Source organism: Halyomorpha halys, unplaced genomic scaffold, assembly GCF_000696795.3.
Source record: "Halyomorpha halys isolate HHAL.00 unplaced genomic scaffold, Hhal_1.1 Scaffold595.1, whole genome shotgun sequence".
Lineage (NCBI taxonomy): Eukaryota > Metazoa > Arthropoda > Insecta > Hemiptera > Pentatomidae > Halyomorpha > Halyomorpha halys.
In genome coordinates this window covers 28,313-49,694 of record NW_027112496.1, presented here as the reverse complement: position 1 = coordinate 49,694, position 21,382 = coordinate 28,313, and the positions used below count along the sequence as shown (strand labels likewise).

The 21,382-nt window shown below is 30.2% G+C and overlaps 1 protein-coding gene across 1 annotated transcript in view; it reads right to left on the bottom strand.

Annotated features, from left to right (window-relative positions):
* Positions 1 to 19,285, bottom strand: part of LOC106684625 (basic helix-loop-helix ARNT-like protein 2) — a gene marked incomplete at its 5' end in the record, with an annotated part of 79,467 nt that extends 60,182 nt beyond the window's left edge. Inside the window, 3 exon segments of the mRNA XM_067050339.1 lie at positions 1,561 to 1,650; positions 1,738 to 1,796; positions 19,116 to 19,285. Of these exon segments, the coding sequence (XP_066906440.1) occupies positions 1,561 to 1,650; positions 1,738 to 1,796; positions 19,116 to 19,285 (319 nt within the window).
* Positions 19,286 to 21,382: the final 2,097 nt, after the last annotated feature.

Here is a 21,382-nt window from a genome sequence, read left to right as displayed (position 1 = left end):
AAAAAAAAAAAAAAAAAATCAGAAGAAGAATTTTTTTATTACTATAATTCTATTGCTATTAGTGATGTTTGGGCCTTTTTTTATTTTTATAACTTAGGCCATTTTAAATTCTTTTCTTTAATTCTTCATTCTAGACATCTTATTAAAATTCTTCGATAATATAAGTACAACTCTGTGAAAGTGTTATTTGGCATTTTTTTTCTTCTTGGGACTGTTTAATTACAACATATTAATTAACATTACGCATGAAACTCATACATTACTTTAAAACAATTTTTTTTAAACTAATATGCAAGTTTTCAATTTGGAAACGAATTTTAAAACTCCAGAGATGTCTGTGGATTATCAAATTTCTTTTTTAAATAACTAGTTACTATCACACACAGTTATATAATGATACTATTATCACCAACGAAAATAGTTGAATAAAATGTCCAACAAAGTGCACTAAAATAACAACAGTAGTAAATAGTATCTTTGCTAAATAAGTTTGAAAATGGCCAAAGTTATATAAAAAAAAGAAGGCCAAAACAGCACACAATATAATAAAATAAAATTGTTTGAAAATTAAATTAATAAATAAAACATTATTTTAATATAAAAATACATTTGAATACAATTTTTTATTCTATAGATGTTTATTAATTTGATAGTATTTTTAATGAGGTTCTAAGAATATTTTTCCTCAATAATTCTGATTGATAATTTATAATAAATTATACTATAATCTTAATAAAATGTTTCTCCATAGCCATGGGCATAATTTAAATTAGGATGAATTCAAAATCCTTGAACAGAATTTAGTGGTCATTTTTAAATGATTCAACATTCGTAATGTTCAAAAACAACAACTGCAAATTATATAATTTCAACATTAAGTTCTCCATTTAATTTCAAAAATAAAGTTTTCAAAATCCTTGAAGAATATAGTGAAGAATATACCATTATTGAATGGTATCGAATGGTCGACATTCGTAATGTTCGAAACCTCTGTTCAAATATAGTCAATTAAACTCTAATCATAGAGAAAAACATCTAAGAATTAACAATTTAAAAATTTCAACACACTGCAAATTATATGATTTCAACGTCAAATTTTCAATTTAATTTCAAAAATAAAGTTTTCAAAATCCTTGAAGAATATAGTGGTCATTATTTAATGGTCCAACAAAAAATTAGTGTTCGAAACCTCTTTTCAAATATAATCGCTTATACTTGAAGAAGTTTGTCGGAACAACAAACAATGTTGTTGTACCGACAAACTTCTTCAAGCATTAATCTACGGTCAACTATCTACACCTCAATAATCGCTTATAGCTCATTTATTTACAGCTTGTTTGTTAGCCGTATGATAATACACACTTCAAACATTTCTTAGGAGGAAACGATTTATTGTCTTAAAATTATTTTATTACGAACTATATATTATATTCTTAAGAATCATATTTCTTAACCAATTCCTTATTTTATAGTTACTTATTACAATTTTTAGAAATACCTTTATTCAAGGAAATGCTGATATTAAATAAATAAATTATATAATAACGTTTCAAACCTTACCTGCTGATGTCCAAGGAAAGACTCGACGTTTTCAGACCAAAAGATTATTTTCCCGGAAGACGAAACAACCAGTAACATTCCCTGCAATTCCTGTTAAAAGCAGATACATAAAAACCAATTACTTTCTGTACATAAATTACGAATACTATAAATTTAATGCTTAACAATTTGACTCACATCGAGCAGCTTCTGACACCATTCGCTTGGTACGGCAAGTTGCTCATTCTCCTTGAGATCTGAAACACAATGGTACTGGTTAAAAGTTGTTATCGATGTGATATTTAATAATTTATATATTAATGCATAAGGGTATTTAACAATGCTTGCCTTAATTAAATAGTAGGCGTACTTTAATAAGAGTTGAAGTAATGCACAGTAAACATATTGTATTTTATACTAATGGTTAACAACAATAAATAATAATTTATACTATGGTTATAAACAATTAACCATATTGATTCAAATTATAAAGAAGATGGTCAGGGGCTTAATACAGTTAATATAAAATAATTAACTATTTTTGTTTTCTTGTGACCACATCCCTGACCATCTCCTTCATAATATTGTATTTTAGGTTGTCTTTTAAATTCTAATATTATATATTTTTTTTATTTTATTAATTTTTAAAACCAATGTTAAATTAGTCAATAGATTAGGTGTTGAAAACCGTTATTTACGTTCAAAACCATTATTATGTTGTTAACTATATACAATTATATTAATTTAGAAAAAATGTAATAAGGAAATAATCAATTAAACTCCCTTCTCCCAGGTGATTATCATAATTTTTTTTATTATAAGAGGTCCAGTCAGACAGTTCAAAAAAATTTTTTTTGATAATTTATATTGGAATAGTATTTTTCAAAGATAAGTAATAATTTATAATTAAATTTGGACACCAAAAGCCGAAATTTAACGTGCATTCATTAGTGTAATTTATTTTTTTGTTTATTACTTAATACTTTTTGTTACATGTAGTGACAATCCTGCATTGGGATTTGAAACAAACTGTAGAAGCGGTAGAAAAGGAAGAAACCTCAGTACACGGCATTTTCTTCGGAATATACTCAATTCATAATAAAATAAAATCTTTTTTTAATGAGGTGTAGATAGTTGACCGTAGATTAATGATTGGAGAAGTTTGTCGGGGGGTGCGGTCAGCAAAGAAGAACATAAATAAACAAAACCATATTTATTTATTTTATGCCGACGTTTCGATCTGAGTTTCTGGTCTTTATCAGGGCTATAGAACAAAAGAGATAATAACAAAATTTAGAGTAACATACAATTGAAAAGGAATAGTATACAAACAAATTTAGAATTATACAAAATATTGAATTAAATCATAAATGATAAAAATTGATAACTGATAATTGAATAGTACAAAATTTTTAATTGATTGATATTCGTGGAATTGTATGGTAGTACATTGAAAATAGTGACAGATGAAATATAATACCATGTAGGTAAGAAGATATGTATAATATAAGATATGCAAGTAGTGTCGAAAAAAAAAAATTAAATAAATAAATTGAATCTACAAATTGAACATTATGACAGACAATGAAAAATAGTGAGCTTATTAAATAAATTAATAAATAGATTAAAAATAAATAAATATGATTTTGTTTATTTATGTTGTTCTTTGCTGACCATACCCCCTGACAAACTTCTCCAATCAAAATCTTTTTTTGGTGGATGTGTAACGATTGAAGTTTTGAATGTATCAATGTGCAAATATTACAGGTAGTCAGTAGACAATGATTAGAACGCCTTCTTTTTTCTTAAGTTTACAGGGGTTTTGATGTGATGAACCTAGTTTACACGTTCGTGTAATCTGACATAGTAATTGAGACCTAAAATAAATTACAGAATGCATAAATATTTTAATTGGAAAACTCTATCTCGTTTAATCTTGAACTTAAATTGTTGAATGAGAGCTCTGTGGATAACTTTAAACCAATTTAAGTTTGTCTAATCAGATAATCAACATAGCTATACTAATCGAAACCGATCATCCATGCAATTTTAATAAAAATTATTTAATTTATTACGGTTTTAGAGCGATCAATACTTATTTATTAAATTAATTCTCAAGTAGTACCTGTGATTATTCATCATATAATTTAAAAAATAAAATTTTATGTTAATCGATTACATTTCTATAAGTATAAGTGAATTATTTAATTATTTATTCAAATTAAAAAAAAAAATCAGGGTCCAACTTTCGTTATAAGATGATAAAAGCATTCATTTAGGAATATTTTATCCATTCCAGGACCATGAATAATATATTTAAGGAATATAGAATGATGAAGATGGATAAAGAACGATAGATAAAGATAATACCTTTTTCATTTTTACGAGTTCTGGATAGTTTATTTCGATGAAAAGCTGCAATTTCCTACTTAAAAAAATCCCATATAACAGAGAGGATGTTTTTCTCGTGACAAATAATTTATATAAGTAAAATACAATAAGGTTGTATATTTTGTTCCTGAACTACTATTATAGACACCACTTAAATATGAAACAGTTGGTTATGTTAATTTTCTTTAAGCGTTTCAATATTAGTTTCTAAGAGAATAAGAAACTCCTTCACAGGATTTCGGTAGTATTTAAAAGAAAGATAAAAAATATCAGTGACGTTATTTGAGATCCAAATTAACATGCATTATGCCCATCCATTTCAGACAGATTTTATTTTGATCCAGAAAAAAATAAAATTCATTCAACAGTGAACAGCAAACTCATTATATATCAGTGACAAGAAGCAACAGCTCCAAAAAATATCAAATTTAGATATATAGTCAAAAATTATTAACAATCCCGGTAGGAAATGATCACGCTAGTGTTCCAAATATTTCATTCAAGTGCTCTCCTATATTCCAATATCTAGTTTCTGCGGAGTACCTGTGACCGTCTTTCGGGCCTTACCATCATTTGGACTCGAATGAAGTCAATAGAGAGGATTCCATTTCTTAAATCTTACATTTTCTGTAAAATTATTATTTTGTTCGGTCCATATGACGTTTCTTCATAACTACTTTTCAATTCCAGATATAAAATAGATATTGGTAGGCTAACGTGTACCCTCACTCACAAAAAAAAGCCAAAAAAAAAAAAAACAGCCAAATCTCATAGAAATAAAAAGAGTGCATGCCATTATATTATTTAGGCACCTAACAAGCACAGATGGGATCCATTTGTGTAGTGATATTTGTAATTAATGGTAATTACAAGTGGCAATTTAAGGAGCTGCTAACAGCTATTACATTCCTTAAGACAACTAATATACACAATGTAAATCAGTTAAGTGATAACAGAAATATAACTAATATACAGAGAAAATATATAAATTTACTTGAAATGGAACAAAATTGAAAACAAAATAAACTTAAAAATACCAGTCAATATTCCAAATTCGTTATCTTAGAAGGAAATGATATACAAAATAAATAATAATATAAACACAACTTAAAATATAATCTGTTCGTTAATAAATAAGTTTGTATCAGCCAAATAAATTATCCATCAAACATATATATGAGAAAATAAACCAAACGATTTCTAATTTAATATAGAAATACTATTAAAATTAAATCGAACAAAATTAAGAAACTGCAATTCCAAATAAAAAGGTATATTAAGAAAAAATAAAAGGTTTTGTAGAAAAAAGAATTGGAAAATATCAAGGAGTCGTAATAGATCTATAGTGGTCAAGTAAGATACGAGAAAATGAAAGAATACAATAAAATAATTTGGATGAAAATGGACTATAAATCAGCCTATAATACTCACATACTGTGAACTATACAAGAGCAAAACCTACCAATTATATGTGCCTGGCAAAATATTCAAAGACAAATATGAAATAGAAAGTAAAGTGTTGTGGAAGTAGTATCATAGATCTTTTCCAGACTGGGATTGGGCTCAGGTAGGGAAACTCACTAGAACTGTACTCTTTTAACATAGCTCTTCAAGCCACCTCAAATAGAGCGGAGCCGCCAAACAGCTGCAAGCCAATGAAGATGATGCGGCTATTGTAGCAAGGTCGCTGAACTCAATAAAGAATGCCGCTGGAAAACTCGAAACTGAAACCAGCAGGCTAGAGCTAGAAATAATTATTAGGAAAACCATAATAATAGTTCCGAGAAGGAGGAGATAAGCACATCCTTAAAGACACAATGGTCTGACCCACGATTATCTTATGGCCTGCGATTCTCCAACTGTATGTCAAACTTGTGGAACAGGACTGACTGTTAAACACATTTTGAATGAATGCCGAGTATATAATTCCCTCAAATCGTTATATGATGTACCAGCGGATCCCCAATCCATCTTGCAGAATAACAAATAAGCCGTGGATAAACTTTTTCAGTTTATCCATCATTCCAAGCTCTACCATAAAATTTAATCAAATTTTACCACAGGTTCCAATAGTTTCACACTTCAATATAATAATAGCCATGAATTCGGACCCAGTGTGTGGTCAAGGGTATAGCCTAAAAGTCCTAAATTACAAGTCTATTCTTTACTATTTCGGAAATTAATACAATAATGACCCATACGTTGGTTATTACCTTGAAATAATTAAATAAAAAAAGAAGGTCTAGGAGCCGATGTAAAGACAATACAATACAACGTCAAATGAAATTGAAAATAATTCATGTGAGACAGAGCCAATGGAGAAACTGAAGTAGCCTTGAGTTGCTATAAGCCCCGCTAGGGATATGAAAATAATAAATAATGAAGACAAAATAGAATAGCAGTTAAATTATAAAAACACTTAGAGGAACATTACAAACAACCCTGAAATAGAACTAACGGCCAAAATTAATATATATGCTAAAAAAAATTCATGAAGCAGATTACACAGACCAGGGTGGTTGAACCTGAAGGCCGGGTACCAACTTGTTCGGCCGATTTAAAAAACCCGTCCATTTTATTCTCGCCTTACTTACGCCTCTCTCATGTTTGGGTAACAATTATGTATGGGCCATTTTGGCCAATTATTTGTTAAGATTTATTGGCCAAGTTCTGACGACATAAAACTGCTTCAATATCGCCAACCTACCTTTACTCATAACCTCGTTATTATTCCGATCTGTGTAGAGCTAGCAATATACTGTAGTTTTTAATTTTTATCATTAGTAAATATTTAAAAAAAAATTATATATATGCTAAATGGTTATACGAAACGTAATCGTAATAGTCATGAAAATCGATTCTCTGAAAGTAGATCTATTTAGTTTTCCTAAAAGGTTGAAGGCCTAAGAGAAATTTATAGTAAGTTTTAGAAAGATAATAAGGCACAGATCTGAGACATTTCTAAAATGAACTGAATCGGTAGCAAGAGCGAAGTGTACTTTTTAAAAGTGTAAAGGTATTATGTCAACTGGGAGCTACCAAACCAACCATTGTGAGTATGCTTCTGTTGAAAGCCCTATTGCTTCTTTTATCCTAGACTAATAACAGTTATATGTTAGTGTTTTCAATAACTTTTTTTTAGGATCAATACACAAAAAAACATTTATAGAATAGAAACCATGAACCAAACTCATTTTATTATAAAATATAAAAAATGAAAGATATTAAAAAAAACTGGTAAAAAAATAAATATCTGAACATTTATATTTTAGTGAAGAGGAATTTGGGAGAGTGAATTTGTCGATCAAATGAAATAAAAATTGTGGAATGGAAGGGACAAGAAAGGGAAAGAAAAAAGGAATAAATTGAAATATTTGTATTTAGAGTGCAGATTGGAATTGATTGTAAAAGAAAACTGTTGGGAAAAAAAATGTTTCCTTTCTTTTTTGTTATATTATGTAAGAATATGTAATTTATATATGTCCGATCACGGATTAATTAGTATGATGTGTAATGTAGCAACCCGATGTATTTCAGTGGCATGAATGAATAAAGCATTTTTCTCTCTTTTTAAAGATTTATTGAGAAGGCCTGTAACAACAGACTGAGATGATTTTCTTAATTAAAAAGCCATAAACAAATAAATTTAAAAAATAAATTTTTATACTCATTTTTTTTTATTCTTCAAGTTTTCCATAAAAAGTTAAAAAAATAAATTCTTTACATGAATTTTTGAGCTATTGTCAGTTATTGAACTAATTAAATAAAAAGGATAAAGAAAACTCTTCAGTCAAATGAAATACGTTTGTATTTAGGAAAATTATATAATTTTTTAAAAGAAGAAAAACGACAAAATTTTAATTACCTCTCAAGAAAAGGAGATCTAACAAATTGAACACAATATAAGAATTGTAAGGATTTGAACACAGAATATAGAGTAATTTTTTTAGAATTTTCAAGTATTCAAATGTTAGTGTTAAAACAATTTTTTGTTTCTTTGTTTTTCACTTGTCTTTGTTTTGAAATCTATTTATAGAGCCTATTCCTATTCTAAAATAAAGTATCAAATTATCAGAGATAAAAGATATTTATATGAAGGACATCTAAATAACTCGACAGCCGTTTATAATTTACATTATCCTAGTAATGTAAATAATAATTTTTATGCTTTGTTTTATTGAAAATATAAATATTCGGGTCATCAAGTCAAGCGAAAAGAAATATTTTTTAACCTGGCTCCATCAGATTTTATTGGAACTTGGTAAAAAAAAAAAAAGAATTGAAATTTAATAATATAAAAAAGATATAACACTTTATTAAAAAAATATTTATACCTCAAAATTTGGGATTTGTTTCAAGACAAGTTCGTAGTTTTTTCAATATTTCAATTTAATCCTCTCTGTGTTAATAAAATCATGTTTACTTGGTCAGTAATGCTTACATATTATAAAAAAGCATTAGTTAAGGTGGTATTATGAATCAGTTTCAACCGAGATTCCTAATCTTTAAGTAGTATTTTGCTATCTCAAAATGGAAGAGAAAAAGATTTATTTCCGCAATTTGATGATTTTTTATTTCTGAAAAGGAATCTCAAAACGCTGCTGAGACGGTTAACAAAATTTGCAGTGTTTATGGCGATGATGCCTTAGGAGAAAGCACCGTCCCTAAGTGGTTTGCTCGGTTCAGAACCGGAAATTTTGACTTGGAAAGCGCAGAGCGCTCGGGTCGTCCTTCAACTGTTGATGACCAAATTCAGGCATTGGTCACAGACAGCCCTCACTCTACGACACGAGACATCGTAGAAACGCTTAAAATATCTCATGCGAGTGTCTCAAATTATTTGTGTCTCATAATCGCAAAGGCATAGTTTTCCATCACAATAACGCCCGTCCTCACCTGTCTTTGCAGACCCAGCAGAAATTATTGTTGTTTGGCTAGGATGTGATCCCCCACCCACCCTATTCACCAGATCTTGCCCCAACAGATTTTAACTTATTTCGGGTCCTTCAAAACTCTCTTAACAGGAAACACTTTAATTCGTTGGAGGACTGCAAAACACGCATAGAGGAGTTCATTGCGCAAAAATCTGAGAAGTTCTGGGAGGAAGAATTAAAAAATTACCTGAAAGATAGTAACATGTAATAAATCAAAATAGATCACATATAATTGATTAAAAATACTTACAAAAATCTGAAGTTTTTATTGAAATCGTCAGTAAAAAACGCTAAGAACCTATTTTAAAACCCAATAAAAATCAAAAATCGAAAAAATAAAACTCTATCGGTAGCTTTTTCAGAATCGGTATAAGATGATAGTTGGATATTGAAATAAGATAGAGAAAAATATAATAAAATTTTGGGATCACTATAATAACACCTAAAAAAATGTAGAAAAATATTCAATTTAAATATTTTTTCCTAAATGTAACTATTCTAAAATAAACCATGTAACGGTGGTTCCCAACTCATAGAAGCCATTAAGTCCACCTCTATTCCAGACTTAAAAAGCTTATAAGTGCTTTTTGAGTCACTTATAATGTGCATTCATATGTTAAAACCTTTTAGTTAACACCCAATGATCAGAATGATAATTAATAAAATAATTATAATGAATCCACAAAAAAACAGGTATGGCCGCACCCTCCTTTGGCCCACTCCAATCCTCGTGCGGACCACCGGTTGGGAACCACTGCCATAAAGTAATTTTTTGTTAATTTGTTATTCTTACACGTGCTCAGTGCTAAAAAATGTTGCAATTCCAGTTTAGTAAATTCTGGAGAGTTGTGTAATAGCTTATTTCTCTGAAAATAACAGATCTAGTTATTAAGTGCCCGTTACGTCATATCTAGATCTCAAGAGTACCTCATGAGATTCTGGGACTGGATTATTATAAAAATTACCATAGTAAACTTTTTTAATTGTTGAAGCATTATTAGAACAGTTTAACTAAATTTTGTATAACTATTTAATAAAATAATACTCTTTTAACCATTTAATATCAACATCCTAACTAATGTCTATTATTTTCATAGTCAACTCTAGGATAAGGAAAAAATGTAAAATGAGCTAAACAACCATCTTCAGAAGTAAAAAATGATTAATATCGTAGATAACTGTGAAAAGATATAGTTTTGAAAAAAAAAATCCAATTTACTAAATTAATTTATCTACTATTTTTTATACAGTAAATGAGTACTGGTCGACCAGAGTAGCTGACCACCCGAGAAGAGCAAAGCATTACGGATAAAACAAGCATGATAGTTTTCAGTCATGTTAGTACTTTCACGACAATAAGACACTGGGGCAGAGCGGCAGAGCTCTTTCTATACGGTAACAGATAAACTAACCTAAATTTTAAGTTAAATAATCTGGTGCAGTGCGTGGATCACACAACTTTTACTTAACACCCTCATGAAGTTAATTATTAAATCATGTCATAGTTTATATTTATTCATTTTTCATTACTAACGAAAATATGTGATGATAAATTATTTTAAGTAAACAAAATTTAAAGTATGTTAGGTGTAGCTTTTTTTAAACATTCGTCATTTAAGTCCTGTTAGAATATTTCAATAAGGATAAGAGCGATTTGATACAAAAGATCACTTCATTTTACATTGATTTATCGAGTTAAAAAAAAACAAAAATCTTTAGAATATTTTTTCAAATCCTAAGTGCAAAATCTATTATATAAAGTACAATATCCGGTGGGTCAGTTTGAACGAAGACGTAGCTGCAACATACCAGGCATACCTATTATATATGCATAATAACTGTCCATAATAAGACTCGGGAGGCCTTAAAACAAATACACATTACCGTCCAAAAATTAAATTCCAAATTGATCACAATCGTAAAACTTGGCCTTTATGTATATGTAAGTGCGCGATTACCTCACGACTACAACGGCGCCGGTTCGAATAGGGCTTAGGGGGTCGATTTTTATTTTTGTGGTGGTCTCGCAAAATGAAAACTTGATCTTCCACCATCATTAAAATGTGATGGTTACCACTACATAACCCCCCCTCCCCTCCGTATGTTAGAAATGACTAGAAAGGAGGTTATAAAAACAAAGTATAGTTAAATGCAAGTAAAAATACCTATTTCAATTACCACTTAATCACCTGAGTAAAATCAATTTCAAGTTTAGAAATAATATAGATACAGTTGTATGAGGAGAAAGAACAATAACCAGGCCTTTATGTTGGTTTTGCGCCTTCAATCGTTGCAAACACTGTATTGCACGACACTTAGGCATATTTTATTATGAACTGACTTATTCATATAGGTTGATTCAATATTTAAGAGTTACTTATTTTAAATGAACCATAATTATAACAATAAATAAATCGCATTAATTAACTAAGCTTAAATTAATAAATAATAGTTCTGTATATGGCTAAAATCTAAAACGCCAGTACATGACCGCTAAGAAAAAAAAATTAATAAAAAGAGTTGATAAAATCCTAATACGTTAGTTAAAAAATAAATACAACAAAAATAATTGTAGTCTTCGAATAATCATTCAAATCAAGTCCAAAGTTCACACGCGTTAAATCCATAAATAAAAACGAGGTAGCAGGGTGTGGATGTGGATCTAAAAACTGATTTTAGAATGTCAAGCCTTTATTGACAACACGAAAATAGGATAGTTTAATTAGACTAATACCGTAACAAATCAAAATTGTTTCAAGTATTGGGACAAGATAAAAACTTTAAAAACCTACGTTTAGGTTCCTTAAATTATACATTATGAAAAATTAGGAAATATACATTTACCAACAGTTCATTCTCAGTACATATCATTAAGTTTTAGCGAAATGTATAAGTAAACTAACTTAAAATATAAACGATATTATTAGATTTTAAGGTGTTATCAATGGAACAATAATGTTGACAATTTCAAGGTATGAAGATAAAAAATATTACTTTGTAACTAATATAATCAAACTGAACAACAATAGTTATCAACTATTTATTGATTGCAGACGTTTCCATCCACAATGTAGGTCTTACAAATTTTAACTGTTGAACAGTTTGGACAAATGAACAAGCTGTCGTCAATAACCGAGATATTGCAGTAAACAGCCAGACTTCGTCTGTGCCTTATGGGTTCAAATGCGGAAATTTGATATTTTATAAAATTTGACTATGGCGAGTATTGTATTTCAACAAAATGTATGACAGTCCAACTAAACGTTGGTTTGGCATGTAATTCGCAATTAAAGTTGCATAAGTGATTGCAAAATAAGAAGTGAAACCTGTTAGTTGGAATGATCACACCCAGAGGGCTGGATGATATGACCTGGATGGTCAGGTACGATCTCGTTCCACAATCTTGATATTTTAATGACTTTGCCAATTCCACATTTTTCCTATTTTTTTTCATGAAGTAAAATCATTAGCTGCCAAACCTTCAACTTTTATTTCACGAAGAGTTACGTAATAAATTTCGACATAAAATAAATTGATAACCAGTATCATAACTCGCTATTCCTCCTGCACGGGTAGTACAGAATCAAGTCCAATAAATAACTTTCTCTAATTGCGGCAATGATGGGATTGGCAGTAATATATTCTAAACAATTAAAAAATATGGCGACAAAATATTACTACATTAACAAAATAGATTATCCATTTTGTATTACTAGTAAAAATGTGAAATGCTGAATTATTTTAAATCAATAAAAGTTAAGGTAACTTTATAGGAATTTATTTAACAAATCTTACCTCATTTTTGTCAAACCTAAAAATCTTTGTCAGGCGATTTCAATGAGAATAATATCAATCCTATATTAAAACATCACTTACTTTTAGAGAGTTTAATAAACAAGTTTCTGAAACATCCCAGGCGTACACGCCCAAAATATGTAATTTCTATTAAGTATGACTCTTCATTTTTGATCAAGGCTGGTTCACACACACTCTTTTGCGAGACTTGGTTATTTCGAATCAGGGGATTACACATTGGTTATTTCAAATCAGGGGATTATAAATTCCGGTCGAAAACTCGAACCGTAATCCGATCACATTATTTCATTTCGCTTTATTATATATTCCATATACACGACGGTAAGTCAATTATTGTCCGCAATATAGCTATAAAATATTATTGTAATCAAATGGGAACTTACAAGTACGTCATTTTTCGACTTAGTCCCCTTGCTTTTCAGCGCACTTGGTCCATCGTTGTACAAGCTTTATGATGCACTCATGAATGAAGGTTTTTGGTTGAGCTACGAGTCAAGAATGCACCGCTTCTTTCATTGCTTCGCCCGAGGTAAATCGTCGACTCCTTAATGCCTCTTTGAGTGGACTGAACAAATGAAAGTCAGGCAAGATCGAGACTATATTAGTACAAGAGCCCAAGAGGAGAAAAGGGGAGTTATTTCACCCCAATTTTTGATTACTTAATTGAAAACTAGGTATAATTACTATTAAAATAGATGATTCTGCCAAGTATAAATAGGGGCCATAAAAAATGGCGGCTATTTCAAAACGTTAAACATAATTGATTTTTTATTTGGAGCTGTATATCTTTACTACTACCAACAACAATAGAAAATCTTCAGCATCATTCAAAGTAGAGTCAATTTGCTAAAATGTAAGCCCTAATAGAGCTTATTTATGTTCGATAGTTCCCCGAGATATAGCTTTTTAAAACTCAAAATTTCATAAAAATGTTGTATGGACGTACAGAAGGACAGTAGTTAGTGAATTCATTTTTGAAAAATCTATATCTCAAAAACCATTTGATGTACAGATGTCTATTAGCACTCAAATTAAAGCTAGTTTAATGAGCTATAAAATAGTTTATAACGTTTATTTTCGTAGGAGTAGTAGTTTTCATGAAATTTGCTAATTACTAAAATAAATTAATTTATAGTTGTTAGGACAAATTTTCATTTGCCAAATTTATATTCATATGCGAATATCATAAAAACTACTACCTCTACGAAGATAAGTGTCATAAACTACTTTAAAGGAAGTTAAATTTCCTTTATATTGAGTGTGGGCAGACATATGCAAGTCTTACGGGTGTAGAGACATATTTTTTTCAAAAATCCAACATCTTATACGAAAATCTTGTGAGTTTATTTTGTCAAATATCATAAAAACTACTACTCCTACGAAGGTAATCATTATTAAGTATTTTATAGTGAATTTAACTAGCTTTAATTTGATTGCTAATAGACATCTGTACGTCAAATAGTTCCTGAGATATAGACTTCTCAAAATAAATTAACTGATTACTGATATCTCAGAAATGTTGCTTTTTAAAAGGCTATGTCTCGAAAACTATTGGACGTAAATAGCTCTATTAGGGCTAATATTTCGCCAAAATTACTCTTATTTAAATAATGTGCTCTTAGATTTTCTGGTGTTGTTGGTAGTTTTTAAGATATAGACCTCCAAATGAAAAATTACTGTTTTTTTATGATTTTGAAACAGCCGCCATTTTTTATTCCCCCTACCGTAATTAATACCAATTAAAGTAATAAAAAATTGGTGTGAGATAACTGCTTTTTTTTTCTTCCCGACACTTGTACTATATGGAGGATGAGCCAGTACTTCAACATTGAGTTTCTCGAGCGCTTCGGCAGTGTGGGCAGCAGTATGCAGACAGGCATTGTCGTGCAACAACAACACCTTTTGACAACAGTCCTTGGTGTTGCTTCAGGCTTTAGCTTGGCAGTAAGCATCTTACACTATTTATTGTTGTGCCCCTTTCCTCATAATGTTATTGTACTGGACCTTGTGAATCCAGAAAAACCGTAAGTATCAGTTTTCCTGCGGACGGTTGGGTCTTGAACTTTTTTTTCCACGGTGAATTTGGATGTTTTCATTCCATACTCTGCCATTTACTCTCCAGCTCGTAATAATGGATCCATGTTTCGTCACTAGTAATAATCCTGTCTAAAAGATGTCGTTCGTTACCATAGCGATCCAAATGTTTTTGGCAGGTGCCCAAGCGGGTTTGTTTATGCAACAGTGTGAGTTGTTTTGGGACGCATCTTGCACAAACTTTATGAAAGTCTGTTGTGGATGATTCGTAAACAGAATTGTGACTAATTTGCTGAGATATGCAACTTCGTCAATAGTTACTCGTTTGTCTAAGAGCACGTGAAACTCACGTGAACGCTCAATATTTTCTTCATTTGTGGCGGTAAACGGTCGTCCCGCTCCTCCAAGTTATAATTGTTTCGAAATTTAGGAAAAAAAAACATTTGTAAAATTATTATTATTAAATGAAAAGAGCAAGAAGGGAGAAAATTATGAACTAAAGAAAATTATTTTTCTGTTACTATAATAATTTGTATTTTAAATTTTCTCAAGGCAAGGGTAACGAATATAAATTTCATTTCTGTCAAGAATACAAATGTTTAACAAAAGATAACAGATCTGTAATGCAATCAGGAAGGACCAAGCGGCTTCGGTCGGATATTATCCTTTTTTCTCCTTCAGTTATTCATAAAAATCTTCACTATTTTGTATTTATTTATTGTTTATTAATGCTAAAAATAAGAACTGTGTAATTTTTTTTTTCAAATAAAGAAAATTAAAGGTAATTTAGTAGAAATTTCCTTAAAAATTGATCACTTAAGCCCTTTCAGACTGTTTCAATGGAGATAAGAGCTAGGCGATGATAAAGACTACTTATTTGTATATTGACATGCCGAGTTTAATCAAAATCAATAGAGCCGTTCTGGAGAAAATTGAAACTAACTATAAAGTAAGGCACTATCGATCGATTTAATCGAAAAATTTACGGTTAAAGAAAAATTAAAAAAATTAAGAGTTTTCCTTTTTGGGCTAGGCTTACCACAAATAAGGACACACAGGCTATTTTGCGTTAACTTGTTTATTTGGACTGAAGAGACCACAAAACGTGTTTTGCCGTCGAAAAGTGGAATTCGAAATTTTGCACGATCGCAACTAGAAATCAAAATTTTGAGAATTAATTTAGTCAAATATCATATAACTACTACTCCTAGGCAGGATAGTTATAGGCACTATATTACACGAAACTAGCTTTAACGTGAGTGCAAGTAGACATCCGTACGTCTAATCATTCCTTAGATATAGTTTTCTCAAAATAAATTAAAACTACTTTTGTTATGATAGTATTGTATCTTGAAAATTATTGAACGTGAATAGCTTTATTAGGATTTATATCTTAAGAAATTTATTGAATTTTTTTTTTACCGGGCCCTTGCACTTAACAAACACTGAAGAGAAGTATGGTTCCCAGAAGACTGTGATTTCTTAGGGCCAATATATTGATTTTAAAAAAGGAAAAAATCTGGTGCGCGTATCTTAGAACCCTCACTTACTCCCTTGAGATAAAATAATTCGTAGCACATTTCGAAACAGTTATTTCGTTTTTATTCAGGATGGCAATCCCCTAATTACATTCATCATTTCAGTGAGTGAAGTAAAATATAACTATTTAAATAACTGCCATGGGAAAAGAATAATTATAAAATCCTTTCATACCTTATATTCATCCATTATTTATTCCTATTAACACTGAGGGAAGATACATTTTTTGAAATAATAAAAATTAAAGGTACTTAGAAATTTGTCTATTGCTTTCAAAATTCGTATGAGGAGTGATGAGCGATTGTCAATTTTGCTTCTGCCAAGAAAACAACGGATTAATAAATGATAACAAACTGGTGGTATTAGGAACTTAGATTTCACGAACTGAAGTGAAGTGAGTTAGATATGCCAAAACAAAAAAACCTTTGTGACTACACAAGTAGTGGCGGACCACGTATCATTAAGAACCAGCCGCGACTAGCTGGAACACCCCTAACAGGAGAGACAGTACAGGGTTAGGTTGACTGACGTAACCGAACAGGGATCAAGACCAAGAGGTCAGACAGCAGGTTGTAAAAATCAAAACTGCACTTCCCCTACCCTTCCCTTTGATGTACGGATTCAACCGGAGGAGCCCACTCTGCTACTAGCAATGGCAAGAAGAATATCTTCTAACGTGTATGTACCTTTTAATGTATTTATATGTAAGCATTTATAAATGTTTCATTGTTTAAATGTTGTATCCCACAACCTCAACCTTAACCCTGACTAACCACTAAAAATATATATAAACTTATTTTTAATGATTGACCAGGTATATCATATAAAAACATATAAAATAGTGTTTTAATGATGTGTTCATTGCTCACTGTAGATTCAATATTAGAAAAAGATGATCGGGGAAGCGGCAAGGAGAGTAATAATAAACAAAAATAAAATTAGTTTATTATACTCCTATGATTGCACTCCGGATTGTCTTTCTCTCGTATACTAGGTATTTAAAGCTTAAGATCTACATCGCAATATCCTGATGCACAAACAAAAATGTGTCTTCTTATTTATTCTGAACTACAAAAAAGGTACTTGGAATCATACAGAAATGACGACTGAAGCCTTTTGCCAGGAACACAATTCAAGAAAATGAATTGTGTAAATAGTCTTAAAACGGACCTTTATTTTTTGTGTAGCTCTACATTTGTTTAGTATAAAAGTGAATATTTTAATATATCTCAGCGGACCTTGGGGACAGAATAGGCATAATTATGAACAGTAACGTAAAATTTATTAACGGTGCACCGAGACGTTCCTTCAGCATCATAACGCTGAGTTCTTTCCCTCCTCCCGTAGACAATAATTCCTGAGAACATTCCTATACAAAGAAATCATCAACTAACGTCCTTCCTTTTGATTATTATTTCTAATTCAAGTTCTCTCTCCATTCCTTTACCACAAGATCTCGTCAATCTGTATACTCAATTCCACTGATCTGCCTCATTTCAACGATCCTTTTTCACCCGCTCCACTATTTCCGCAACTCTCCCTCTTAAAATCTTTTATACACCTTCCCTAGGCACTTTTAAAACCCTCATTTTCAAATTCCTACTCTTAAATTTTATTAAAGCTATGGATTCATTACTAATGCCTTTATGAAAACCGTATTTCATTTATCTTACAGTCTAGGAGTGTTTTTATCATGTACATTATAAGAACCTCTGTTTATATGGCTCACATCCATATTTTATTGATTATTATTTGTTTTTGTTTTTTGCGATTTTTCGCAAAGTAAGAACATACTCATTATTTTCAATTAAAAAGTTTTGTACATATTATTTTTTTTTTTAGTTTAAATATAAAATATATATGTATATTTCTTTTTCTTTTATTTTGTGAGTTTTTTTTATGCTTAGGTATTCTATAATATTCATAAAACAGATATGCATATATATATTACGATTAAATTCTTCTACTTTCTTTACTTTTTATCTCATAATCTTTTTAGAAATATTGAATCAACGTTCCTCAATTTTTGGGTTCTATATTCTTTCTATATGTATAAAATTAATATTTTATCTGTTTATATAGCACAGTGGCTTTCAACCCAAGGAAGTTTGCGGACGCTAAGCTGGAAATAGAATTATGTGCGGACGCCACCCACCACGGACTTAGAGCAAAGTGGGTTCCCCCTCGGAAAATGTAAGTGCCACTTTAATTGTGCATTTGCGTTTTAAAAACTTTCACCTGAAACACAAAATCGGGAATTTAACAAAATAATTTAGCACAAAAGGAGTAAAACGTGCAATTTTGTTCAGAAAAAACTCAAAACGTGCGATTTTGAGCAAAATTAAAATACTATTGTTTGAATTTTTACCAAGATTCGAATTTTTGTCGAGGTTGGAAATCTGGACCTAGGGAACAAAAGATGCAATTGCACGAAAATCAGGTCCCTAATAATAAGCATTAAATACATGCAGAGTACCGGCGGCATACGATAATACAACAAATTTCTAAAATGTAAAAAATATTTTTTTCTCGGCTCTTAGGGCGTTTTGGAAAGAACACACAAACATGTATCTAATATTTTTCGATCCAATATCACAAATTACTTAAATTGAAATCAGTGTATTCAGGTCTGGTAAGCGGACGTTGTACTACTAAAGGAAAAGCTTTTAACATGATTATTTTTTTATCTAAAAAAGTTGAAAGTTATAAAATTAACCTTTCTGTATTCATTACTTTAAAAAAAAAAAACATCATAAGCTATTCAGTATGGACACTAACATCTATTAATTCAAATGAGATTAAGTTAATAAAAAAATAAAACGTATACTGTAGTTAATTGTTTTAATTTATAAAAACACTTACGCATATGCCTCATCAAGAAGTTAGCACTGAGACGAAGAACTGAGGTCTTGTCCACCTTCTTACCGGAGGAGGTGTACGGCACCACAAGCGATGCAAGCGTACTAATCGATTGGTTCAACTTGTCTCTTCTGTTTTTTTCTGCTTGGTTACGCTGCTGGCGGCTTGAAGTGCTAAAAAAAAATAACAGAAACAATTAAAACATGTACCGTAAAAGCAACAGTAAACGTTGTGAAAAATTAGGCTTTTCGATGTTTAAGACATCATAAACCATGAGAATTTAACAAGTAGAATGCAATTATACGATGTTCTATAATAAATTTTAAATAAAAATGTTAAAAAACAAAAGTTTACATAAAATTTATTGATATTACAATAGTTACACTGTTGAGAGAGCAGTGCCGGAATCTTCCCAGTCCCTTTCCTCCACAACTGGATGGAGGAGCTCGATTCGGAGTTGTTCAGACTGAATGTAAATATTGTAAACAGGAATGATTGCGTTTAAGATATTGTTTTATTATTTATTTTTTCTCTTCTATTTCTTATTTTATCATCATTTCATTTATAAATTTGTAAATAAAGTTTGAATCAGCTTTAAGATCCGTATAGCCATTGCCCAACTATAAGACAGAATAAAATAAAATTATATAAAAAAAAAATACAAGCTCCGTTTGCTTATTTGATTAAAATGGTTTATTACTAATATACGATCAGGATATATTGGGCGCTCTTGGTTTTTTCAGATTCGAACTGCAGTTCCAATATTTCTCTTTCAACTATTTATGAAATTGTTCAGCATTATTATTGTTAAATTCATCCATTATTGTTGTTAATTACAGTGAGAACTGTTTACTTATTTGAATTAAAGAAAATAAAAGGTATTTTAGAGAAACTTTTTCTATAAATTGGTCATCTAAGTCCTGTTGGACTATTTCAATGAGAATATAGACCTCTTAATTATTCATTGATTTACCAAGTTTAATCAAAATCGTTGGAGTAATTTTTAAGAACATACGTAAGTGCAAAATCGATTCTCTAAAGTTACAAATCGAAGAAGTTGCTGTAACATCCCAGGCATAACAATGCGCTAAATAGTTAATTTCTGTTGATTACGACTAATTGTTTTTGATATAGGCTGTTCACACACAGACCATTATGTGAGACTTGGTGAGTTTGAATCAGGGAGCATCTAAAGGAGTTTTTCCCTGAATTTTCAATTTTTCATGATCGGAATACTTCTCTTATATATATTCCCAGTACAGGTAGGTGAAAAAAAAAAAAAATGCCCCCCAAAAAATTAATATACTCTATGTTTTAGGAAATGATAGAAATACTACTTAAAAAAAAAAAAAAAAATACGACCTGATAAAACAGAAACCTTTTCTCTTTTATTGAAGACTTGGAAGGAAATTTCGAGTCCCACGTCGAACCCTTCGAATCGAATTTAAAAGAATAGAAAAAAAAAATTATATTTATAGCTTTCCTTCTGGACCCGAGAAGCGGCGGTTTAACCTTAACCACTTCTTGTCTTTTGGATATACAAAAAAAAATAAAGATTATATTCTTTATTAGAACTTTAGTTTTCTTATGTTATTTATGTAGAAGTTTATATAATGATTTTTGTACTTTTATTATTCTAAATACTTTAACTACTTCTTATCTTTTTGATAAGCAAAAAAAAATATTAATTTTTTTATCAGAAGTTTTGTTTTGTTAGATTACTTTTTTTTTACTATTCTCAGTTGTTGCCAGTAAATAACTCAATTTTACAGATTTAACTAAATTATTGTTATCTCCGAAAATCTAAACTTTCTACCAATATGAACCGAAATGGTATTCCATAAGTTGTTTCTAAGTATGCGTTAACTAAACATAAACAATAATAATTACATAAGGTTAAACTATGCAATAATAATTAGCCACTAGCAACATCAGAAGAACTACCTGGCTTTATAAATTTATTGTAAGTTTATTATTTATCGCCGATAATAAATACTCGGTCTGTTACAATTAAGGTCAATTTAAATACTTTCGTGATACTACTTCCTGTTCTTAGATCTCACAATTTCTCAAAGGAAACAGGTAAGTTTGACAGGGCCTTAATTATTGGAACAATTTCACTTAGGAATTTATTTCGTTCGTTTCCACACCCACCAATCCTCTGCTTCTAAAATCGTGATAACCGTTATTATAACATTTATCTCTCTTTACTGGGTCAAATTCCTAGCATGTGGCTCAAAATATATTAAGTTGTTTGCTTGACTATTTTG